The sequence below is a fragment of the Myripristis murdjan genome, chromosome 6, assembly GCF_902150065.1.
Source record: "Myripristis murdjan chromosome 6, fMyrMur1.1, whole genome shotgun sequence".
In the NCBI taxonomy this organism is placed as follows: domain Eukaryota; kingdom Metazoa; phylum Chordata; class Actinopteri; order Holocentriformes; family Holocentridae; genus Myripristis; species Myripristis murdjan.
Window position 1 is genome coordinate 17714282 of NC_043985.1, and position 25695 is coordinate 17739976.

A 25695-nucleotide genomic window follows, 5' to 3' on the forward strand; every position below is an offset into this window, starting at 1 on the left:
GAGGCCAGTGGCGGCGTGCTTTACACCATTGCATCCGACGCTTTGCATTGCACTTGGTGATGTGTGGCTTGGCTGCAGCTGCTCGGCCATGGAAACCCATTCCATGAAGCTCTCTGCGTACTGTACTTGGGCTAATCTGAAGGTCACATGAAGTTTGTAGCTCTGTAGCAATTGACTGTGCAGAAAGTCGGCGACCTCTTTGCACTATGCGCTTCAGCATCCGCTGACCCCTCTCCGTCACTTTACGTGGCCTACCACTTCGTGGCTGAGTTGCTGTTGTTCCTAAACGCTTCCATTTTGTTATAATAGAGCTGACAGTTGACTGTGGAATATTTAGGAGCGAGGAAATTTCACGACTGGATTTGTTGCACAGGTGGCATCCTATGACAGTTCCACGCTGGAATTCACTGAGCTCCTGAGAGCGGCCCATTCTTTCACAAATGTCTTGTTTCACAGTCTGCATGCCTGAGTGCTTGATTTTATACACCTGTGGCCAGGCCATGTGATTAGGACACCTGATTCTGATCATTTGAATGGGTGAGCGAATACTTTTGGTAATATAGTGTATTTGGAAAATGTAATCTTGCAATGCAGGTAGGGTGTGAATTAAATTAGGCAACAAACAGAACGAACAGATTTTAGAATCACCAAAAAGCACTGTCATATAACGGCATTCTGACAGACAGGAGTTGGGGGAAAAAAGCATAAAAGCATATAGGCTTACCGTATTTTACTCTTTTGGGGTCTTTCCTATGGAAGCTGGGGGAGCAGGTGGACTCATTTAAATGATTAAGAACATTACCACCACCCCAGAATTGCTATAGATTCATTCACAAATATATAGATACCTATTTATTTATTTAAGTATTTATTTAAAACTCATAATCGAATTTAAAGTTAAAATTAATAACAAAGATGCAAAACAAAGATGAAAAGTAAGCCTATTTGTGGCTTGCTTTTTAAACCCACCCATTTAAGTATTCATTTTAAAACTAATGATGTAATTTAAAATTAAAATAATAACAAAGACGCAAAACAAAGATGAAAAATAAGCCTATTTGTGGCTTGCCTTTTAAACCCACTTCCCCCGGAATATTTGTAGACAGGAACATTGCAGCTGCCTCGTCGTCCGCCGGAGCGCTTTCACTGTAACACCGCTTGGCAGTCATGTCAGTGATGGAGTCTTAGGTGTCCACTGCTTGAGTAGTCTGCATTTTGTTTTAAATAACTCCTTCTGTGATTTAAGGGGGAAAAGATCACAATAGTTGAATCTTGAGTTCTGAGAGAAACCGAGGTATTAGGTCTAATATCGGTTGAATTTGAGGTAAAGGAAGTTTTTTACCGACTTCCCCCAAAGTATTTTCTCTTGCCTGGTAGCTAACGTAAGGCTAGCTAAGTTGGTATGACAAACCGATAACCCACCAACTCGACTGAGGCTCGCTCGCACTTGCGTAGCGTTAGCTGGCTAATGATAGTGGCAGTGTAGGTATTACTTTCGGATGCTTTCGTACAGTCAGCTGAAATCGCTCATGCTCATATTTCGCACTAATCGCTTATTTTTGTTACTACGTCAGGCTTAAGGTGCCCGGCGTTTGCTTGTTGCTAACGTTGCTAAAGTTTTGCTACTGCAGCTCAAGTAACGAGAAACGGAGCATGGTATGGTGGTTTTAAACGCCTTTATAACCGCGTTTGTCTCTGAAAAATGTTTCCATAAATGCATTGGGGGATATCAATCGATAAAAAAATGATGGCTGTTGACATTTTTGCTCCTTCTTTGTTGTGTGTTTGTAGCCATGGCATCATTGTCAGAAGAGGTGCTTTTGGTGGTGAAGAAGGTTCGCCAAAAGAAACAGGATGGCACACTTTACCTGATGGCCGAGCGTATCGCCTGGGGCCCAGAAGGCAAAGACCGCTTCACTGTCAGCCACTTGTATGCAGATATTCGTTGTGAGTACAGCATCTGAAATTTCAAACTAGAGCAGAGATAGTCCTGTTTTTTCATTATTTCTTTGTTTTTGTCATCATGGATGGTCTCTAGCTGTGCTTTGTTTTTGTGTTTTTTCCATTGTGGTGTGCAGGTCAGAAGATCAGCCCAGATGGTAAAGCCAAGATCCAGCTACAGTTGGTCCTTCACACCGGTGAGAGCACTACATTTCATTTTGCCAACGAGAGCAGCGCGCTTAAAGACCGTGAAGCTGCCAAGGAGCTCCTGCAGCAACTTCTTCCCAAGTTCAAGAAGAAGGCTAACAAAGAGTTGGAAGAGAAAAATAGGTGAGATTTAATCATTCTCTTCCAGATTAGATTATGTGTCTTATTTCAGGGTTTCGGAAGGTAGCATTATTAGACAGGGGTGGGGAAAAAAATCGACTCACTCAAGTGTCATGATTTTTAAATTACTGAATCATATTACTGTTTTTTAAATGACTGGAATAAAAATGATATTAGACAATCTAAGGAATCCATTAGTACCAAGCATGTGATGCTTGGTTGTTACCAAGAGGACTAAATATCACTCCAAAATTAGGTTAAATTTTGGCAGTGTAAAAACTGGTATTGCCATACTTAGAAACATCCCTTGACCTTTGACCTCAAGATATCTGAATGAAAATGGGTTCTGTGGGCACCCACTTGTCTGCCTTTTGCAGATATGCCCACCTCATGTTAATCCCATGCAGGTTTGGGCATAAACCATGCGGTCCAAATGTGTTCTTTTGGCCTATTGTAAAACAGTGTATTTCTGCAGACTGCGGCCTACACAGTCTTGGAGTCGCATAAATTTAATGTGACGGGAAAGCCGAGACTCTTGCGGATTTGATGATTCCAATTTTACGGATATGTGATGATGTTAGCTCCTACAGTAGCCATTTCATTGTAATGAGACCATTTTTTGAAACTTTAAACCTATTGTGACCTTAAGGGTAATCACAGCCTCATGACACTTTACATCCACAAACTAGAGGATGATTTAAAAAAACAAACAAACACACTAAATTGTAATATCAAATCTCAATGCTTGCAGAATTGCAGTAGTTAAGAATCGCAATGCATATCAAATGGGAAACCAGGTATTGTGGTAGCATCAAATCAGCAGATCAACATATCATCCCAGCCTTACTATTATACATTTGTTGTGTGGCGGTCACACTGCTTTCCATGAGTCAACTCTGCCTCCACTAGCAGACATAACCTCACAAACCACAACAATAAGTCAGTTATATTTTCTTTTTCTGTATTTTAGGATGTTGCAAGAAGATCCAGTGCTTTTCCAGCTATATAAAGACCTGGTGGTGAGCCAGGTGATCAGTGCTGAAGAATTCTGGGCCAACCGGTTAAGCATAAACAACACAGACCACTCATTATCCAACAACAAACAGGAAGTTGGTATCTCTGCAGCCTTTCTGGTGAGTACATAAATCTTTAAAAGAAGTGCATGATACGGCAACACAGTAAAACCCAAAAGTAATGTCCCTCAGTGTATTTCATTCTCAAATTTATGTGTAAATTAAATTCACTTCGCTTAGCGGTTCTCATTTAACCAGCCACATATTTGTGCATTACAGGCAGACATACGACCGCAGACAGATGGCTGCAATGGCTTGAGGTACAATCTGACTGCCGATATTATTGAATCCATCTTCAGAACATACCCTACAGGTAAACGACAACATCTCCACCTTCTGTTATTTCGGGGGACGCAAACAGTACTGATAAATGACAGACAGGCAACCATCCACCATGAAATGCTGAAAGTACACAGGTTTTCATTCGTACTGAAATTACCTTATGTAGTCGTTGAGGTTTGAGTCTTTGGTTGGCGTGGAAACCTACATCCTCTTGGCGCTCAGTAGCACACGACTGCCTGTTCCTATGATAGACCATTCACAGTGCAAATTGGTCTCCCTTGAAAGATACAAGATAAGACTGGGCTAACTATCTTTTTGTCAATATGTGTTGTATTTGCAGTGAAACAGAAGTATGGTGAAAACGTTCCTCATAACCTGACTGAGAAGGAGTTCTGGACCCGCTTTTTCCAATCCCATTATTTCCACAGAGACCGCATCAACACAGGAACACAGGATATATTCTCAGAGTGTGCCAAGCAGGATGAAAAGGGTAAGATTATTGAAACTTATTCTGCTGCGAACCTCTTTAATTGGCAAGAAGTGTATTTTCCACACTTGTTGGTAGGAATATAATATATCCACATTTCATTGCTGTTTACTAAACCACTGAAGCATAAGTCTGTTTCTGTTGTCAGTTATAAAGGCTTCATATCTGTTTCATACAGGCTTGAAATCCATGGTGGTTCAAGGAGTAAAGAATCCTATGGTCGATCTCCTTTCGCTGGAGGATAAAACATTAGATGAGGTGAGATTTCATGAGATGTATGACATTCTGTTTGCAATTATTGGTCCCTCTTTTTTTTTTTTTTTTTGGTTTTTGACCCCGTGTGTTGATTTTTCACACAGGGCTATGGAGTTAGCACAGCACCCTCAACTTCCAATTCCAACAAGACGGTGAAAGAGAACAGCAATTCGGCTATTATAAAGCGTTTCAACCATCATAGTGCCATGGTGCTGGCAGCAGGCTCACGAAAGGGGTAAGCAAAGGACATTTTGGAAAAAAAAAAAAAACATGATGAACTGCTTAGTGCTCGGTGTGTTCATATTTGTACTAACTGCACCTTGCTTTTAAAGGGACACACCAACGGACCAAGCCAGTGAGACGAGCAGTACAGATGGAAACTCGAGAGATTCTGACTTCTTCCAGCCTCCTGTTAAGAAGGTAAGGTGGCTCTGGATATTTGAAGAGTTCCTCCCACATTTTTATGTATGATGCTGCAGTCACTTTTTTTCTGCTGCGAAAAATTCTCAGGTCAAATTACAAGAATCCATAGAATATGAGGATCTGCAAAGGGAAAATGGACCGAAAACAGTTGCTTTGAACCTCAAGAAATCTGACAGGTAAAGTGGGTCCAAAGTTTGTTTGTTAGTTTATGGTTTTAGATTACTAGACTATCGTATTGGTAACCCCAAATGGCAGAAAAGGCTAATTTTTTTGAGTTTTGTGGCTTCACTACCCAGCAATGGTGTGACATGACAGCAGTGAAGTGTAGGTCACTTCAAGAGGAATTTCTGCATAGTGGCAGATGGGTGTGGAGGTGGTAAAGCGGTACAGCCATTGTGGGGAGACTCCAACTTTCTCTGCATTGAGTCCTCACATTGAGTACGTTTACATGCACACCATTTTCCTGTATTATTCAGAATATCCGCAATATTCCGGTTGCGCACGTCATATGAACACGCACCGAACCCGATTAAGGTCATATTCCGGTTGGAGAGAATTCCGAAAAGGCCCCTGGCATATGCCTGTTCCAACCGGATTATTGTACTATGTAAACACCTTAATCCGAAAATGCCCCGTACCGGAATATTCAGTCACATCTGCGCATGCGTGATTCACAGTGAATCCTGGGGCGTCTTTGTTGCTATGGTTACTGCAAGCAGGGAAAACGACATGGCGAACAGCAGCAAGGGCCAGCAGATGGCAGTCTGCCTTCAGCTAATGAAAAACTTAAATATCCTGGAGTATATCGATGGGAGAAAACACAGAAATAGCGACAGAAGAAGAAGAAGACTTCTTCTTCTGTATTTCCGGCAGACCAGACACCTATACGCGTACTGCACCCCCAATATCTAGTCTCAAATGTTTCTGTCATTTGAGACTAGATATTGTCTGGGATTTTAGATATTGTAATATCACGAAATGGCAGAAATGGTTGCCTTTTCCTGTTTTCAAAGGCTGTATTACACTAAAGGGATGCAGTTTTCTGAGCTTAATCAGACTCTTATTGCTGTTTTAATATTTGTCTCTAGCTTCTTGGTCATAATATCCAAATTACTATGATACACTTCTCTATTGAGGCCCAACTCTGTGCTAATAAGACGTGTTTTTATATTTTAAAATATTTGCAAGTGCAGCTATTTGTTTTGTAATGAACTCTCAGCACAGTTTCTCATTCGTATCACAGTGAAGTGTTTTAATGTCATGCCTCTCAACACTCTTTGTGTTTTAAGGTATGCTCATGGTCCCGTGCCCCTCCAGTCCCAGCAGTATACAACCAGCCAGGACATCATCAACTCTGTTAACTGCATCCGACATGAGATGGCCAACTACAAACCCAACCTCACTCAGGTTAATTCCTCTACCTTATTTTTTATAAAATTATAATGTACTGTTGCATTTTTAGTTACCCCAAAATAGGATCTTGCAATTTAGACTTCTTGCAAAGGAACTTAATTCAGCCACTTGAATCTGCTGTCTTATACTTTGAGTCACTACCCAAAGCTTGTGACCACAGGGTGAGGGTTTAACAAAGATTGACTTGTAAATTAAGCTGTCTCCTTACTGCTGTAGGCTGATAACAATGCCTGTCTTGCTTTAGCTGCTTCAGCTACATGGCAGTCCATCTCATGAATACAGTTACCCTTTCTCATAATTATGCCACTGAGAAACCTGAGCCCCTCTATTTGGGGCAGCTGCTCACTCACTTCAGGAAAGGGACTGGCCACCTTTTCCTTCTTCCAAAGAAGTCAGCTCGGTCCTCCAGAATCCTTCATCTTTGCTTTCTGAAAAAGGGGATATGTGTTCCTCAAAGTATCCCTTCCACCCGGCAGCAGTATCTTAATGTGTGTTGAGTATTTCCTATACCCTGCTGAGAACAGCATGAGTCTGCCCTTAACTCCTCAATCATCAAACGATTTGTGAGAACCTATTTGAGTCTTTCCAAAAGTTCTTCTTTGAACTCTTCCCCGGTCAGACCTTCTCTTGTAGCAACAACATCAGCAGGAGCTGCAGTCTTGTGTTTGGAGCCTACAGCCTCAAATTGAAGTCCATGTTCAGCTTAATAGCCCTCGTCAATGTTTGTGTCCAGTAGTGGGTTTCTTGATTGGCTATTTTTACCGTGTTTACACTTTGCATACAAAATGCATCTCGAGTAATCAGATCTGATAATGTCCAGGTATATTGAAGCCCAAGTGTAGACACACTCAAGAAAAGTGTGAGCAGTCCAATTCCAAATACTTCTTGGGTGTATTTACACTTGGATTTTTATGTGGTTAGACATAAGCTGTGTGATTATTCAGGACAAATTCTGTATGCAAAGTGTGATCAAGGTATTTGACAGGCACCAACCACCTCATTCTGACTCTACATCACCAGCCTCTTTCAGGGTACAGAGGAAACTTTACTTTGGTTTTTTTTTTTTTTTTTTTTTTTTTTCCATCAATCCATAACTAGCACAGAAATCCTGTAACAACACACTACTCAGGTTCAGGTTAGAAAGGATGATGCAATCGCACCCCTTTAGTTTTGACACTTGTGGCCAGTATGTGTTTGTCTCCCAGTAGCACTATAGATGCAGTAGGTGTCCCTGGCTACTTGCTTCGTAGTTGTCCCTGTACGTTATTGTTGAATGTAGGTAATAGTTACAGCTCAAAGCTTTTACCAGGCAATTTAAAAATTAATCTTGAGTTTTGGTTATCGCCAAGAGTCCATAATATAGATTGCATTTTGGGTAATGGATTGTGCTTGTATAGTGTTTCACCCTGATAATATTCCCCACAGGTTTTGTCTAACAGCACAGCTAGTTCTGCCATAGCAGCACTCTCTCCAGGCGGTGTCCTCATGCAGGCAGGAGCACAGCAAGCCATAAATCGTAAGTGTGTTTGTGCAACTGCTCATTGAAAAGGTGAATTAATTGTGAACGTGTGGTAACCAGAGGGTGGCTGTAGTCCATAGTGCACAGGACAGCTGAAATGCCCTTAACAGCACACTGAACCTCTGGCTGCTCCTTCAAGACTGCCCCACTGTATGTATAGGAGCTGTGTAGTAGATGGAGGGATTATTTCTGTTGATTTGAACATTTTTTTTCTTTATCCAACTCACTGAAGTCCTAATTATTGTTTAATCCAATATTTCAAAATACTGCAGTACTTTTCCTGGTCATGATTAATTTTAGTGATTTGCTTGTTATTGCTTTTTTTTTTTTTCAGAGATGGTACCCAGTGAGGTTCAAGGAGAGTTGAAACATCTTTACACAGCTGCTGGAGAGTTGTTGAGACACTTCTGGTCATGTTTTCCAGTAAACACACCTTTCTTGGAGGAGAAGGTGACTATCATTATGCTAACTGCAAAGAGGTTGAAAGTCTTGTCAGATTAGCACTGCATTCACACTGCCATCGACATACTGTTGTTGGTGGGTTGACGACTTTGGACATATTGTGAGCAATACAGGGGTTTCTGATAAAGGTCTTAGGCAGCAAAAGAAAAAAATTAGACAAGTATAATTAACTATCATTTTAATTTAATAATGAATAGCTACATTTTGTTTTGCTGTATGAGAATGACTGGTGCAACTTGACGTTAACTTGACAGAACTGACATCTGTAGGAAAAACAGGTACAGAAATCTGTTTGACTGTTGATGGCTGCCAGAAGTTCAGCTTTGATCAACTTTTCTCAGGGGACAAGGTGGTGACAGCTGTGATATCTGCAGTTTGTCACGTTGATAGGCTCAGTCGAGATGCTGTAGAAAGGACTTGCGGTGAATTGTTAGGGTTGATGGCATTCTGAATGCACTGTAAGTATTCCCTTTCTATTAACACAGATGTGCAGAGATATCCTCTTGTTTTAGTGGGGAAAGTACACAATTTTAAATAGAACCGAAAAAGACGCCCTGTAACACAAACAATGCATACACAGAATATGAATTATTAAACCTTTCATCTGACAAATTTAGTGTCCTTTAACTGTGGGTCCAAAAAAATTGTGAAGGATTTGCAGACAAATTTCTGCTAGCTTAAGTAACTATCATTCCCAGCTTGGACGTTTTATAAGAAAGTACTCCTCTATCCAGCCATGCTTAACACTGATTTCTACAATAATAACGATTGTATTTTGCGGAGCTATATTAAAAGTCTGTATTGAAATTTGCAGGCACCATTTCAGGAATGATGAATGATGCTGAAAAATATTGGTTATGGAAATGCCATGGAATTTGATTGTCAAAATATATCTAGGAACGCTTTATTGTTCTCTGGGTTGTATGGACTAGACAGAGCTTACACAGTGTTCAGTAAACAGAAGTGTGTCCTCATGCACATCACTGGTCCCTGTTGCTAAGAGACATGTCACTTTCGTTTTTTATTTTTATTTATTTATTTATTTATTTGGTTTGTCTTTTCCTGATTGGACAGTTTGTTTATTAATCACCAGGCTTTCAATATATCTGTTTTACAACTGTTTTCTTATTGAAGAATATCAATACTTGGAACTAAGTTTTTCCTCATGATTCCTTATTTTTTCCACACAGGTGGTGAAAATGAGGTCAAATCTAGAGAGATTTCAGATGACCAAGCTTTGTCCTTTTCAAGAAAAGATCCAGCGTCAGTATTTAAGTGCCAATGTAAGTCCTATGTGTTTTCTGTCTAATTCTTTTTAAAATAACAGCTTGACTGGTAGGATGTTACACACCAATATTAAATATCTGAAACAATCCCGCAGCTTACAGGGCACTTGGAGGAGATGTTGCAGATGGCTTATAGCAAGTTCCATGCCTGGCAAACCCGTCGAATGTTGAGGAAAACCTGAAGTTTGACAATTCATCAAAGCGAGGATAAGGAAGCGATCAAAACGTGGACAAATGGCCAGAGTAGGCCCACCAGACTGCTGTGAGAGAACACGAAAAACACAGCCTGACGGGACACGGTTCACATGGGCTCATGATGAGGACACAGACGGATGCTGCTACATCCCCAAATGTTCAACAGAGACTAACTGCATCTCAGTCACAAATAACTGTAATTTGTTTCTTTCTCTTCTGTTTGCATTTTCTCTGATTGAGGGAATGCCAGGGTTCCTATAATGGTTGACCAAGACTTTTAAATGGTTTAATATGACCAAATTTGAGATGGAAATCAGACGGATACTCAGGAAAAGAGGCTGGGGTGTCAGATGCAAGGACAGCTGGCATTGTGAGATGTTTCCATCAATGCACAGACAAAGACTTGCGACAGAGCTTGCAAATGCAACAAGCCCTTCTGAGTGCTATGCTGATTCAGGGAGCATCGTTCTAGGAAATCTGGGGCAAAATAGGGGAGTGACTATAGCAATACTGTAAAGACGTTTCACACTCTAGTGCATTAGTCTGTGTGCGTGTGTGTGCGCGTGTGTGTGAGTGAGTGACACCCCCCCCCCCCCCCCCTCCCCAGTCACACGAACATGGCACTAGTTTTATGTCTGCACCTTCTGTCTGCACTGAAGACAATGTTTCTCTGAATTAAAGTGAAGCATAATGCTTTTTGTTCATGTCGATGTCTCTTGAAATTAACTTACAATTAACTGACAGTCATTTCAGGTTGTATTTCCTAAGAGTCGTGCACAAGCCTGTTTTTTTTTGTGAGGAAAATTTTAAGAGCTGCTTATGCTTTCTAATAGCGTGTAACACTGGACAATGCACTTGGCTTTATCTGGGGTTAATGTTTGGTGATGAAACGCGACAGAGGAGCCGTGACGGCGCTTTCAGGAAGTGGCCGCACAGATGGAGCGGCGACAGGTCGGCTGCCGGATGACACCGTATCCTCAGAGCGTGTATAAAAAAAAATGGATAAAGCCTGGGATGTAGGACAGCAGCTTGACGTGGAGTTGTAAACAGCGGGTTTCTCTCTTTGTCTGGTGAGTTGAACTTCAAAATAGTGCCGGAGCGCTAACATCACAGTCCAAGTTAGCTAGCCTGTTTGCTAACTTAGCGCAATCACGAATCAGCTGAATGACCGGTCACTCGCCACATTAAACTAAATATTTAACCACGTAAATTCAACATAACGCCTTATTGTTCTTGTTCACGCTGGTTCGCCTGGATTTCAACGTTTATTAGCTGCCAGACATGTTAAGTTAGTGTTTGTTTTCACATGAACGTTAGCATCAGTATCAGCAGACGGGGGTCTCGTGATGCTCAGTGCAGTGAATCGTTGTTTTGGTGCGCGCTCCTCCCACAGCTTCAGCCTGCAGCTTCTGATCAATCACTTTAATCGATACACTTTACTGTTATCAGGCAGCACGGGACCAGCCCGGCCACCCACAGCCTAATGAATCTCATGTTTTTGTTTTTGTTTGTTTGTTTGTTTGCTTGCTTGCATCGGGTGGCAAGAGAGTCTCTCACCAAGACGGATTGTAGATATTAAAAGAATATTGGTAAATAAAATTATCTATGGTGTATGTACTGCCCCTGCCTGCTGTCGGCGACCACAATATTGCACACATCCAAAGTCTATTGATATTAAGTTAAAAGCATTTGATCCTCTTCTTCTTTTTCTCATCTTTATATAACTTAACATCAATTTGGTGTTACTACAGTGTGCACAAATATGAATTCCTTATGGCTAGACTGTTTATATGGCTGGTTAATATGATCTTTAACCCATTCCTGATGTCATTAGTGCAAACAAATAAACAAAAGGTCAGAGCTGACCGCTACTTTTCACCCACTCCTGAGGTTAAGTGTTTTTTGAGGAATATTTTCCTTTACACTACTTTTGATTTTTGTTTATGCAAGTTCACAAAGTTTTTTACCTGTTGGTTCTTGTGATGAGCCACACTGAGTTCCGCTTTCACTCACAGTGGTCAACTTTTTAAGGATCAAGGATCTGTTAGTTCTCCTCTGCCATTTCTCCATTTTGCATGATTCAGCACAGAGAGCATTGCATGAGATAATGTGCAGTAATTCATAACTAAAACACAACCAAATTAAAGTCACACCCTTTTCTCTGTTCAGCTTAGTAGTGAAACTGATCTAATGTCTAATCTTTGATGTTATGTGTAATATTGTAACTCAGCTCTCCAACCGTTAACCTTTACACATAGTAAAGACTTACACATTACACATAAGTAAATTACAACCAATTAAAAGATCCCTTAAGTGATGCTACATTTAATACAACATTTAGAGGAGGATCAAATTGTGCAGGAGTTTTACAAGGCTATTGTATTTGACTAACCAACCACTGGTGTAAAGTGGAGTCATGGCTGTTCAATTTTAGAGGGTAGGTACACTGAAAGTCATATGATGCCAGACAGCTGAGGGCTGTGGTATGCTAGGAAATATTTGTCAGGAGGGCGGCAGGAAAAGGCCAGTTTTGTAGTTCCTCTGAAGTCCCTCACATTTTTTCACTGACTCTCGTTTTCTCTCAGTCGTGGAGTGTCACCGGTTAAAATGCCTCTGCTAACCGTCGTGCCTGAGAACTGCAGCCATGTACTGGCCGAGTTTGACTGCCTTGATCCTCTTTTGTCTGCTCTCCGCTTAGACTCTGGCAGGCTCAAGGTAGGTTTCATGTCACATCACATGACACAACGTCAGTAATTCATCATAAAATCTTACACAGATTTTTTTATTATTATTATTATTTTACTGTCTGGTATTAGTAAATAATGTTTAGACTTTTAAACTGTGGGGGGTAGGTTTTTTTTTTTCTCAAGATAAAAATCCACCCAGCAAGTTCACTAATAAGATTTTTGTGCAGCTGGTGAAACAAAAAATTCTCAGCTTTCTAAAACATCACTATTTTCTTACCTTTTCACTCACCTTTGATTAAAAGCAGAAAGTTTGCGCCATTCTCCGGGGTTGTAGAACGTCTTTCTGGGAAATGTAGGAAATCACAGACTGAATTAATAGTACGCAAGGCACGGTGAGGCAAAGTGGGGACAGTGAAAATGTAAAATACAAAGTAAGTCCTTGGACACATTGAACGTCACAAAATTATGATGTCTGCCAGTGCAAGAGTATATAAGGGTGCATTTTTTTCACAAAACATGTAACATAAGTTTCATTTAACAGGCTAGGCCAGTCTATTAAAAGGTGAACATCTCTTATGTCACAGTGTACCTGCCTAGCAGTGTCAAGAAAGTGGCTCGCGTTGGGAACGTCAGCAGGGGGGTTGCACCTCATTCAAAGAGAGGGCTGGAAACAGCGACTCATCCTAACTCACAAGGTACTGCATGACTGTGCATTTTGTACTGAAATATTATCATGGCTGTTGGTGGTACAAGTCCTATCAATAATTTTATATGATATCCAACACGGGCTCTTTTTTTTTTTCCCTAGGAGGGATCTATCACTCAGGTGGCATGCTGCCCTCACGATGAAGACTTCATTGCTGTTGCAACAAGGTTATAGAGAATATCTATGATGCAAATAAATGTTTTATATTCATTTACACTCATAGAAAAATTGAACCCGTGTCATCTGATGCCACGATGGCTCCAGCTCTCTCACCTCCTATTTGTCCTTGTCCCTGGATCTGTTTCCTGTCTGATTGCCTGCTGGTCTCTGGTGCAGTCAGGGCCTGGTGGTGGTGTGGGAGCTGCAGCTGGAGCGGCGGGGCCGTCCAGAGAGAGTCAGCGTGTCGTGGGAGCACAGGGGACAGGCCATCACCTCTCTCTGCTGGGACAGCAGCACTCTCCGAGTTTTTGTAGGCGACTCAGGAGGGAAGGTGTCCTTTCTGCGTGCAGGATCCTCCAAGCTGGGCAAGGTATTTGTTTTGTTGGACATTGTTTCTTTCCTCCATAACACCCTGACAATACACAATTTAATGTGAGAATTGTCAAAATCACCATAATCACTTGAGACTTTTTGTTTCTTATGTTTCTTAAACATCTATATATTTTAAATTGACAACAAAATTGACTTTTTCTTTTGTACCATTTGTGTGCCAGCCCTTTATATTAATCATTCTTTGCCACATCCATATCCATTTTAATGCCATGTTTTATTTTTTTTTTTATTCATTCAGTAACCTTTCATTAAATCCTAGGGGTCAGCGTTTGTCATTTTCCCCGTTCAGACCATCACCACTGTGGACTCACGTGTAGTTCAGCTTGGGTACCTAGATGGCCGCCTGCTGGTGTCCTCTCTGAGCCGGTGCTACCTGTGTGACACGGAGAGGTGAGTCTGTCTCTGGTACGATGAAGCTCTAATGTGACTGCAGGGCAGCTGCCCCGTGGAGGCAAGTATCCGCTCTGAGCAAGACACCGAATCTCTGTTTATACATTAGACATGATGGAATTGTGTGGATATATAAAGGGTTGTTCAGCACAAATTTTGTGCTTTCAATTGAATTCAAGCCAAAGCTTATGAAAGTAATTTTTATCATGATTTTCATTTACATCTCTATAATAGTTTGTAAAATGTATTTTAGTGTTAAAATGGCGGAATGCAGAAAAAAGTAATTTTTTTGTAATGAGGATCCTTGAACATTTCTGTCTTAAGTGTCTCTATGTGTTTATAAATGCTGATAATTTGGCATTGGTACATGACACTGCTCCTGTTGTTTTTTGTTGAGCACCTGTCTTTGTGTTTGTTTACCTGCCACCAGGGAAAAGTTCTGGCGTGTTGGAAACAAGGAGCGTGATGGCGAGTATGGAGCTTGCTTTTTCCCACAAAGCAGGGGAGCAACAGTGGGTCAGCCCCCTCTGCTGTACTGTGCCCGGCCAGGGTCTCGAATATGGGAGGCCACTTTTAATGGAGAGGTCCTGAGCACCCATCAGTTCAAACAGCTGCTGGCTTGTCCACCAGTGCCTCTCATCAGTTACAGGCAAGTTCTTGTTTTTAGATCCTCTTTTCTTTGACACTTAATTTCGCTTAATTTATGTTTTGTTCCTCTGTCACCTGCAGAAGTGAGCCACAGTATAACCCAGCACAGAAGAGCCCCCAGTCAATCGCTTTCCCAAAACTGCTCTACTTGGGGTAACGTTGCATATCTGTTATATACCTCATCATCGGGACTGTTTTGTCTGTCAACTAATTTTTCTAACATGCGCTTTATTCAGTGCAAGGCTTCACAATATTAAATTAAGTATCCAAACTATGACTTTGGAGACAAAAACAGTAAAGCTGTTTTTTTTTTTTTAAAAAAGCAAACAATCAGTGTACAAGTCAATAATTATACATTTTATTTACTGACACAGAGAGCAACACTTGCTGACCTGGACAGACTCGGCTATTTACATCTTCACACCTCAGAGCGGCCAGGTACTTCTGTGGGCTGAAATAAAAGGTGCGTGTCGTACCACAATTGATATGCAAAAATACTGTCATACTGGCATCCCTGAAATAATTACTTTCTTTAAAAAATTTGCTGAAAGTCATCAAGATGTTAGACCAAATCCAAATGTGCAGTGAAGTAATTTTGTTCATGATATCATGAAGACAGTAATTGTGACTCGCAAAATCATTTGAACTATCATTTCAGTTTATGACAATTAGGAAGTCCTTTTGTTCCTGTTTGGATTATTGTGACCCTCGATTATTGAACCCTTTTTATTATTATTATTAATTCATTTTTGTCCTGCAGATGTGGTTGACATTGCAGTCTACCGCAGTGAGCTGTTCTGTCTCCATGGAAACGGACATCTGTCCCACCTGTCGCTGCTGTCTGCAGAGCGCTGTGTTGAGCGGCTGCTGCGGAGGGAGTCCTGGCCTCTGGCCGCTACTGTCTGCTGCATGTTCCAGCACATGATCATCCCCAGCAGGGTGAGACGGATGAAACACTCACACTGGCTACATGCACAGAGTAACCCGGCCATCAGTCGTACTCCAGTTTGGATTTTAATCTGTTCACATGAACCTTTGATACCGCTTTTGTTTAGCATCCTATAATCCTCCCACCTGAACAGACAACACACAAAAAGAAAAGGTGCAGCCACTACTCTCTCTTAGAGAAGGTTAGTCCTGTTGCATGGGAAACAACAATAACCTTAATAGTAATCTGTGTCAAAGACCAAAATTGAAAACAAAGATAGTCCATTAATGGAAGATGATGCAGATGAAAAAAGTTGGTGCTCCCTGCTCTGTGGCAGGGAGAACCAACAGCTGAAGCAGATTAGGTCTCAAACAACCTCACTTTTCACCCAATTTGTTCTTCTAAAAAATACAAATTTTATGTAAAAATATGGGGAAGATCTGTGTCGTCTGAAAATCAGATTCAGTATTTAGTTTAGTGACCATGAGACACAAGAATAATAGTGGTAGTGGGGCAGCAGTATTGAACCCATGTGACATAATACGGGAAATGAAGCGTAACTGGGCCATGTCGCTTTTCAGCAGTCTCTGTTGAAAGGAGTGTTGACTTGCCACTGTCACCCATTTAATATCAGAGCAATGTCAGGCATCTTGACCAGGTTTCTCACAGTCAGAGCATGAGGTTACCTGGGTTTTTCTAACCAAATGATGACATTTACATTTGTTCACAAAAAGCTAGGTTGCTCTAGTATTGGGGTCAAGAGTTGAGTTCTGGATGTACACATAGCTACAGATTTTTACACTGGTTCATTGGAAATATCCTTAAATGAAAGCCTTGTTCATGTTTAATTCAGGCCAGGAAATCAATTCCGATTGACCGCCTTGAACACCTGAGATCCCAGTTCAGTTCCAGCACACACCTGGAGCTAATTGGCCAGTTGGAGGAAGTAATCGCTAAGCTAGAACCTTTGGACTCCGCCTCAAGCAGCCGTAGAAGCAGCATCTCTTCACACGTAGGTTTGAGTGCCCTTAATCTGCTGTAGATGACTCCTCTCTATAAACAGTTTTCAGTGTTTTACCCCAACCTCGCTGAAGTCTGCTTACTAGACAGCTTCTGTGAATCTGTTCACACATGCAAGTGTGCTGATACTCGCATCATTATGATCCAGGAGAGCTTCAATGTCCTGGACTGTGGTATTTATCGTGTCATCAGCCGCCGAGGAAGCCAGTCAGATGAAGACACCAGCTCCCTCATCAACCAATCAATGTCAGAGGAGGAGCGGCTCAAGGAATTTAGCTTTGGGCAGGAAGAGGATCAGGTGGACCATGGTAAGGAGCAGGTCGTGCTTTTGAACATCAGCTGCAAACCTAGGCTGAAAATGAAAAAGAAAAAGAAAAAAAAAAGAATGCTTCCATAATTAAATGTAACATAATCAAGTCCTATCATTTACTTTTTTGAATTATATGAATTTATCATCATTTATCAACCTTAAGATAAACTCCAACCCAGAATGTTCTGGATGTTTCTCACACCACATTTTTTACAGCTTATGATTATGTTTTACATGTTACCCAGAAATTTTATAAATTGAATCATGTGAGGGACAATATTTTTTCACTTAAATGATTAAATCTCCTTTGCCATATCGACCCACCCTTTTATGTTTGTCACTGTTCCATTGGAGTAGTAACACACCTTGGCGTACTGCATCTCAGGCTGTAAGGACTGAATGATAAATATGAAGGCTGACGTGCTCTATGAACATAATCTTCGTTTTTGTGCACTGTTAATGTCTCTTTCTTGTCTGTTTCATTGTATTCTGTACATATCACCATTTTGTTTTTTATTGTGCAGTATTTCATTTATGTTCTCTCTATAGTGGTGTGTGGCACCTTTGCTCCATCTGCTTGCATTTTGTCCTCTCCTCATCACCCCCCCTCCTTCTGCTCCGTCCATCTCTGTTTTTCCTCTGGCTCTTGCCCCCATCTTTATTCAGATCCGCAGGGCAGTGAGCGTTTGGAGAGTGAGCGATCTGAGCTCGGCCTGCAGTTCCACCTCCCCCTCTCATTCCGTCCCAAACCCCCCCGCATCGCACTGCAGGCTGTCAAAGACAGGTGAAGCATCTAGAGAAGTGACTTACAAATACCATAGTAGTGCTGCACAGAGGAATGTGACACAGCCTCCGTGCCATACAGGCCTGAGAGGATCCAGCGGTAGTGTGTGGCTTTGAGACACAGAGCTATTTTCAGTATTGATGAAACTACTTTTTTCTCCTTTTTTCTTAAGCAGAGCGACACTACTACACTAACTTACATTCAATGAGCAGCTGTGTTTTTCATGGCTTACTTCCCTTTTCCATTGAAAACCTACATGCAGTCTGTTTTTTTTTTTTTCCGTTTACTTTTACCATCTGTGTAGACACACATTCATTTCAGTGCATCACAGTCGTTGATTTGCTCCATGAAATGGTATGCTGATCATACTCCCCCTTTTTTGGCGTAACAGCTCGCATTTTCAGTGGTGAGATGATTTAATTATTCTGTCTTCATGGCAAAAGGTTGTTTGATTTCGGTTTCTTCCTCACAGTGTCTCTAGTTTTGTTAAGAAGACAACAGAGAAGATTAACACCCTCCAGATGAATTCTGACCTCTGGCCGCGGCCTGACCCCAGAGAGGGGGGACAAGTCGAAGTGTCAGCCACCACAGCACCAACGCCAGAGGAAATGGAAAACGAGTAAGTACACAGTTGGACTAAAGGTCCATGGTAGACTAAACACAATTCAGACATTTTCAGACATGTAGGTGTTAGTAGTAATTAGAGTATTACAATAGCATTAAGGGTAGACAAGGTGAGATTAAGAGTTTTGAAATTCACTATTTTCGCTAACTACGTCATGCTTCAGAAAAATTATTCTCATACAGACTGCTACCTTTCACGGACTTTGTAAGCAGGGATTTTCATCTTGGGAAACACCTTGCTGTACAATTTTGTTGGTCAGAATCATCGAGTTAGGAATAAAAGCCTTCCTGTTTTTAAACATGTAAAGTGAGAACTAATGTAAAACACAAATCTGTTTTAAGTTTTGGGAGTTAAATTATGGAATGGCCTCAGTGATGAGTTGAAGATGCGTAGTTCTCCGCTGAGTTTCAAAAAAACATGTAAAATAATTAAGGATTATAATTTAGAGTACTTTTTTTCATATTTCTTTCTGTTGTGATACTGGTACTCTGGCTTATTTTATGGATTGTAAAGGATAGGCAAAAATAAGCCTTGGGCTTCAGCTTATTCCTTTTTTCGGTTATTGGTGGGTAAATTTGTAAGGTGAATTAGATCAGTGTGAACAGGTAGGATAATATTTTGTTGTATTTTCACACAAAGTGTTAAGTATCGTTCCTTATAATGTATGACCGAAAATAAAGTATTCATTCATTCATTCATCATTTCAGTGACATCAAATAGATGTGAGTTCATACTAATTTCTCCATTTTGCTGGCTTTAAGTCTACTATTGAACACTACACCACTACTATTGAACACCAAAAACAAATAATTGCACTGAATCATATTTATCTTACAACACCTGACATTGACTTGTGGTTTATCACACAGGCTTTACGTGGAAATGCTGAACACTGAAACTGACATGCAGGAACTTCGATCAGCAACAGAACGAGCTATGTAAGTACGGGCAACACTTTGTTAGAATGCAGCCTGCAAAAAGTGATGTGCATTTTTCCAGTTTTGTCAAGGAAGCTGACTTTTACCCTGGTATTTCAATCTTGCATTTCACCAACATTAGCTCCCAGATACAGGATCCTTTGGTGCTGTTGGAGCCAGCTTGCCTGAGAGAAACTCTGCTGGAGTGGCTGCCAGTGCTGGAGCGAATTCTCGGTCCTGAAGAGCTGGGATCAGCCGACAGGGATCATTCGAATATGGATGGGCAAGGAGAGGAGAAGTGGGAGAAGGACAATGCAAGTGCCTGTTCAGAGCAATTACAAGAATCCTCCTGTTTGTCAGAAGAACCGATGGAAAGTGTCACAGAGGAAAAGACAGAAGATCTCAGAGAGAAAGACGACCTGAGTGAGAATCACCTGTTATGTCAGTCCAGTGAGAAGGTGCCTGTAGTTTCAAATGGGACTCCTCCACAGCCTCTACGAGTGGTGTCCCCAAGACCTCTACCATCAGATCTCCTGGCAGATCTCACCCAGCTGGCCACATTATATCTGGAGCTGAGCTGCTTTGGAAACCAGGACGATCAGAGAGGTGATGGAGCTGTAGGGTGCACAACTTTCCTACGCCAATACTTCTTCCTGCTGGACCAAGAACGTGTGAGGAGAATGTGTCTGCTGTGTTACCAGGAGCAGCCTGAGGTGCAGAGCTCCTTCATCAAGGCCATGCTAGGTCAGACATTAAGTCTTACATCACCTGACCCAAAATCATGGCCACTTTCTATAAACCTAAATGATTTGAAAAAGGAAATGTCTATCTTTCTGCACAGATCTCACTCAGTCTAGTAAGGTGGTAGAGGTTATTCATAAAGGGGATTTGCTGAAATCTCTGCGCAGCCTGAGGGAGCTGCAGCCCTGGAGTGCTCCTCCGCTCCTCGCTCACTTACACAGGTCAGTGCAGTCACCTCCCTCCAACACTCTTTAAATAAATACAAAAAACATTGTGACATCCTTTGGCAGTAAGTTACTTTGTTATTATCAAGGCTGTATGAGAAGCACGGGGAGGTGGCCGTACGCTCATTCTCCCAGTTCTATCCCACAATCCCCCCTGCTGATGTGATGGCCATGGCCCAGCAAAGCCACTTCCTGGCATACTTGGACAATCTTGTCCAATCACGGACTGAGGAGCAAAGGTACATCTTTAAATTTCTCCTTAGACAAAAGCTAAAAAAGGAGAAGCGGCTGTATTATATCCATATTTGCTACTAAAACTTGCTTTGATTTTTCACCATAGGTTGTCATTTTTGGGGTCCCTTCTTCAACCAGAATCACTGCGACAGGATTGGCTGGAGCTGGCACTTACCCATGATGCTCCTCAACTTTCAGACACCCGAACGCCGGATGGAAAGCCCAGGTCTGATACTGTTAATATGTGAAGAATTTGAAATGATATTTAATTCATTTTGTTGTGTTATTCTAATAACAGTGTGTTCAGGTGTGGAAGGAATACCAAAATATTCTGCTTAAAGGAAAGTATGTTTACTTTGCTGAACAAACTTCACTTAAATAGAAATCAAATTTCTTGTCTTTAAAACTAATTTGAGTAAAAGTAAGGGCAGCTCATTGCAGCGCCACTGTACGTGGAGTAAATATTACTAAGTTACATAAAACTACTACATTAACTACATTAGGAAATAACCTAAGGTTACTAAATAGCAGACATTGTTGCATATCTTCTGTACATCATGAAATGTATATAGTTCCACTTTGAAGCAATAATTTTAGGATGTTAGTGGTGGTTTCTGTACAGACCATTTATAAATGTATAGCAGGCCATGTAAACTGCTGCTCTGTGTAAAAGTTTATATTGTTCAAGGTTTCAAGGGAAAAGGAGGGGAAATATATCACTGTTTATTGAGTACCTGAAAACATGGAGTCCTAATAATAAAACAGCACAAAATAAATAATAAATAATAATCCTGGGTTTGGCTGATGCTATATCTGAACAAGTCAGCTCAGCTTAACACATCATGTCCATCGTATCCATATAATATTTTATGTAATTGTGACTCCAAAAGTTCATTCTAAATCTTCCCAAACTTCCCAGTCCCAAAACAAGATTTTGAGATTCATTCATCCATAGTTAAAAAAGCTGGTAAAGCTCATCCTGCTTTTTCAGTGATATCACTACAATAATGTTTGTTTTGCTTTTTACTAAATAAGTAACTAACCAACACGCCTACTGATCTATCTGACCAATCAATCAAACAAACATAATCCTACAATACTGTAACCGGATGAACATTAACCACTGACATCACTACATTTGAGCACTGAATACAGTTTTAAAAATATAATACTTCACGCATACTTGAGCAAGAGTAGAATTACAGGCTAAAAATGCTCATAAAAACACACCACAACAAACAGAAACACAAAGCTGTTTAGTTACAGTAATAAAAGTAATTGGAATTTTGTATTTCCATCCTTGAATATGTGACTTCTGTTGTTGTAGGTGGCACTCCCATCATTTCAGCTGGGGGTACGGACGCCTCCTGTCTCTCCTGATTCGTCTCCCTGCTGACCTGACCTCCAAGCAGTGGATGGCAGAGGCCTGCCGCAGTCATGGGTGCCTGACATGTTTTTGTCTAGGCCTCAACATTAACAATAATAATAATGAAATTAGTGACAACAGTGTGTTTTTTGTGGCATTTATGGATGTGTTTAGTTTGTTATAATGTGTAACGTGTTTTAATAATGTGTGTTATATTGTGCTCTGTGCAGATATTGGAGTGGCTACCTCTACCTCTGCTGTGAGCTGCAGCGTCGCTCAGAGGCTTTCTCTACCATCTGCCAGCTGGACGACATCAGTCTGCTTGAGGAACCACATGGTAATAACCACTTCCCAGAATCCGTTTCTCTTTTTTTTTTTTTTTTTTTTTGACTCCCACACAGGATTGGAAATATAAATCATAATTGTGTGTTTGCATGTGTGCATGTTTACGTGTTTTGGGGGGCATATCTGTAAAACAAGTCAGCAGTGGCCATGACATTCTCCATGACTGCTGCAAGTCACTTTGGGTTTGGTTTTCTTTGTGTGATGTGCTGTGTCTGAAACATTGCCCTTTGAAGCTTTTAGACCTTTTATCCCTTGATGGCGCTGTGGTTGGCCAATCACTTTTATTTTGTGGATAGCGGATATTGATGTAAAAATACATCATTCTGTAAAGGTTCCTCAAATTTGACCCAGAGGTGTCTGCGATACTGAACATGAATCTTAGAGCCCTGTTTTTCTGGCGGTGGCGCTGTGGCAGGACAGTCTGGGTTATATTCAAAATGTTGAACCCTGGTGTCAAAATCCATCGTTCCCTCAGGTTTTGTCCAAATCAGACCTGCAGAGGATCAGAAAAGAAAAAGTGCCTTCCGGATCCTCAATCATGAGGGAAAGGGATAGTACTGAGTGTTCAAAGAGTGATTGAGTTAATTTATTGTTAATTAATCCTTGTGGGGAAATTCTCTGCATTTGAGCCATCCTAATTACTAGTAGCACTGGGCAGCCACTGTGCAGCGTCTGGGGACCAGGTCCAATTCTAGAAACCCATGCAAACACAGGGAGAACATGCAGTCTCGGCAAAGGGAGGCCCTGCTCAGGCAAGGATTCAAATCCAGGACCTTCTTACTATGAGGTGACAGTGACAGTGCTAACCACTGATCCACCTTGTTGTCTAAGTGCAGTGGAATTGGAGTGCATTGTCCAGGTCTGTCTCATATTCCCATGTAGTAACATTCCTGATGGCAGGTTCGCTAGAAAAGATCCAAACCCCAAATCCAGATATATCACTATATTCACCTAATTTGCCTCCTCACCTGTTTTATTTTCCAGGTGTTGTGCCCCAGACCCTGGATGAGTGGAAGCTTTTGATCCAGCTGTCTCAGCAGTGCAGCGGCATGGCAGAGCCAGCCGCTGGTTTGAACGGGAGCAGCCTGGCCAATGGCTCAGCAGACTGCGGCCGACAGATCAGCCCAGAGAATCTGACCCTGAGACTGGCTCGGACCGTAGGGCCTGACCGCGCCCTGATGGTCCTGGAGGAGTGTGGGGTGCAGCTGGTCCTGACGCCTCACTCCACACTGGTCTGCGAGCTGCTGAGAGTCGCTGAGAAGAGGCAGAGGTGGGACAGGGTGCTTACAAACGAGCTGTCACAAAACTTTACCCTAAAAATGTATATTTTGTATCATTCACTCACCCTGAGTTGTCTTCAATGGCCAACAAAAAGCTTTGTCTCTGTATGGCTCATGGAGAACAAAGGTCCCAGCAACTTTGACAAACACCAGATATGATTACATCCAGATCAAATTCTTCGGACAACATAGTACAAGTCTTCACTCTCAGGTCCCAAACCAGCGTACTTTTGCCAAGACAGTTGATGAATAAAACCACTTCTGGGTGAGTGAATGATACAAAATGTATAGTTTTGGGGTGAGGAGTATTGTTTTAAGAGAGAGCTGCAGTGCCCACACTTCTTTTCTGATGTTTTTCGATGCAAAGTGTAGTTGTACTAAAGCAAACACAGAAGTCCTCATCTAGAGTTCTGATTTCCTTGACTGATGTGGAGTGCATTTTCTGATGTGGGTTGGTTTGGTTTATCCCTCAAAGGCTAGGAATAGATTAAACACAACAAACTGACATTTCTGAATAATGGGACATAGCCTGCATGTTGTGTTTTTTTTTTTTTTTTTTTTTCTGTTGTATGTATTTTAATTTACTGTGATGTGTTTTAACCAACTTGTGAAGTCAAAGGCAAATTTACATATCTGTGGACAATGAAGAATATCTATCTATTTATCTAGTGGTTCCACAAGGCCTTTTCGGTAAGCAGGAGCTGTTGAGGAATTGTTTTTACATTGGAGTCACAAAGATGAAGGGCCTACAGGGTGAAACAGAATCAGGGTTGCAGTTACTGAGTGGACAGGGCAAGTTCACCATAACCAACATAAATAGTGATTAGTGTGTTATTTATTTTGTGGACTGTGTATTCCTACGTGTCTTGTCTTCTGTTTCAGGGCGATCATCCAGACCATGCTTGAGCGCTGCGATCGGTTCCTGTGGTCTCAGCACGCCTAACTCCAACCACAAACCATCGACCCTGTGTGGAGATCAGCTTTGCTAAGCCAAACAAGCTAAATCAGTAAAAACAGTGTTTTCTTTTTACTCACTACTATCACTGTGAAACTGGACCGCATGTTCAAGATTAATCCAGATTCATGTATACGATGTCAATCACCTTGCTGAATTTTTTTAATGCTTTTTTGCATGTACAGTCAATCAAATATCGGATCCCTTAATATATGCAAAAGGCCAAAATCAGTGTGCTGTTATGGCAAAAAAAAAAAAAAGTTAACTGTGAATACAATGCACAAATAATTATGTTGAAATGCTCTAACCTATTAATATTTCTGTGAATAAAATATATATGAACCAAAGTGTTATTTCTGTCCTTACATTTTTGCAGAACAAAAGGTTACAGTCAACACAAATAGTCAAGTCTGATTGTCCTTCATGTTTTGCTCATAATGCACTATTGATAATAAAAGCAATATTTTAATTTTTTCCTTCTTGTAAATAACCGCGGCTCTTCCTACAACACGTTGACGTTGTGTAATGAACTGGTTGTAGGTCAGAAGAGATAATATTAATGACACCGTACTGAAATGAGGCTGATGACTCACATGATGGTATCACACACCTGGGACATCAAAGGGAAGAAGCGCGCAGAGGGCGGCTTCAGAGGCGAACACTTGTGTTTTCAAGGGTTTTATATCATACATGAGCCTTCTTTATGAGTCATGTTCTGTATTGTATTAACAAAGCTGCCGTCATCTCAACCTTTTTATCCAACTCTTCAATGCTTCATTATTTTCAGCCTCATCATTACCATATCAGAATTTCCCATAATCCGCTCTTCCCTCACCCTCCTATCTCCCGTCCCTCCCACCTTAGCCCACCTGCCTGTGTCATTGGAAGCGCTGGCACGGTGACAATCAGATTGAAGATTTTGGCATGTGGCGAGGACACTGACTCACTTGTGAGGAAAAACATCCAACATCGAAAAAACTGAATTTTAAATGTTGTCATTTTGAAATTTCATTAGGCTGCTTATCAAACTACTGCTTTTTGGAAACGTCTGCCATTAATGCACATCGCTGTGTGGATGGTGAACTTTTCTGAATGTCATTTTTATTTTTGTTACAACAACCTTTCTCAACTGAAGTTGGTGAAGTTGTTGGCGAAATTAGGAAATAGTTGTAAAGTGCTGCATGTTTGTTGTGTTTGCGTTTATGTATATGTTCAAAATGTATTATTTAAAAAAATTACACATTTAACAAAGTGTTTCCATGAGGCGTTTTGCCTGTTCTTTGAATAGACAGGTAGAATGTGGCTAACTTCTTTGACATC

The 25695-nt window shown here is 41.2% G+C and overlaps 2 protein-coding genes across 8 annotated transcripts; both read left to right on the forward strand.

Moving 5' to 3' along the window:
- Positions 1-1095: 1095 nt before the first annotated feature.
- gtf2h1 (general transcription factor IIH, polypeptide 1) lies at positions 1096-10359 on the forward strand. Of its 7 annotated transcripts, none has more exons than XM_030053821.1 (16): positions 1132-1482; positions 1575-1656; positions 1792-1947; positions 2079-2271; positions 3239-3401; positions 3561-3654; positions 3964-4113; positions 4289-4368; positions 4470-4600; positions 4698-4785; positions 4876-4964; positions 6078-6195; positions 7627-7717; positions 8055-8170; positions 9373-9465; positions 9564-10359. In XM_030053821.1, the coding sequence occupies exons 3-16, from the start codon at positions 1794-1796 to the stop codon at positions 9648-9650; spliced, it is 1647 nt and encodes a 548-aa protein (XP_029909681.1). In that variant the 5' UTR covers positions 1132-1482; positions 1575-1656; positions 1792-1793; the 3' UTR covers positions 9651-10359. The 7 variants fall into 7 exon arrangements, with proteins under 7 accessions (XP_029909687.1, XP_029909686.1, XP_029909681.1 ...); XM_030053823.1 differs by having other exon boundaries at positions 1132-1324; XM_030053827.1 differs by lacking the exon at positions 1575-1656 and having other exon boundaries at positions 1096-1169.
- A 52-nt stretch (positions 10360-10411) lies between these two features.
- hps5 (HPS5 biogenesis of lysosomal organelles complex 2 subunit 2) lies at positions 10412-24711 on the forward strand. Its single transcript, XM_030053794.1, has 23 exons — positions 10412-10733; positions 12249-12378; positions 12935-13045; positions 13159-13223; positions 13393-13585; positions 13868-13998; positions 14429-14647; positions 14728-14799; positions 15021-15109; positions 15407-15585; positions 16428-16586; positions 16743-16902; positions 17571-17688; positions 18161-18307; positions 19183-19251; positions 19373-19974; positions 20072-20192; positions 20285-20434; positions 20536-20655; positions 21757-21870; positions 22026-22132; positions 23125-23410; positions 24303-24711. The coding sequence occupies exons 2-23, from the start codon at positions 12271-12273 to the stop codon at positions 24361-24363; spliced, it is 3381 nt and encodes a 1126-aa protein (XP_029909654.1). The 5' UTR covers positions 10412-10733; positions 12249-12270; the 3' UTR covers positions 24364-24711.
- The last annotated feature ends 984 nt before the right edge of the window (positions 24712-25695 follow it).

Bases quoted from the DNA above. Each gene is read 5' to 3' on its own strand.
- gtf2h1 (XM_030053827.1), top strand. From the start codon at position 1,794: ATGGCATCATTGTCAGAAGAGGTGCTTTTGGTGGTGAAGAAGGTTCGC. The intron at 4,601-4,697 runs GTAAGCAAAGGA...TTGCTTTTAAAG, and splicing joins GCAGCAGGCTCACGAAAGGG to GGACACACCAACGGACCAAG. The intron at 9,466-9,563 runs GTAAGTCCTATG...ACAATCCCGCAG, and splicing joins GTCAGTATTTAAGTGCCAAT to CTTACAGGGCACTTGGAGGA.
- hps5 (XM_030053794.1), top strand. From the start codon at position 12,271: ATGCCTCTGCTAACCGTCGTGCCTGAGAACTGCAGCCATGTACTGGCC. The intron at 13,586-13,867 runs GTATTTGTTTTG...ATTAAATCCTAG, and splicing joins GATCCTCCAAGCTGGGCAAG to GGGTCAGCGTTTGTCATTTT. The intron at 16,587-16,742 runs GTAGGTTTGAGT...ATTATGATCCAG, and splicing joins GAAGCAGCATCTCTTCACAC to GAGAGCTTCAATGTCCTGGA.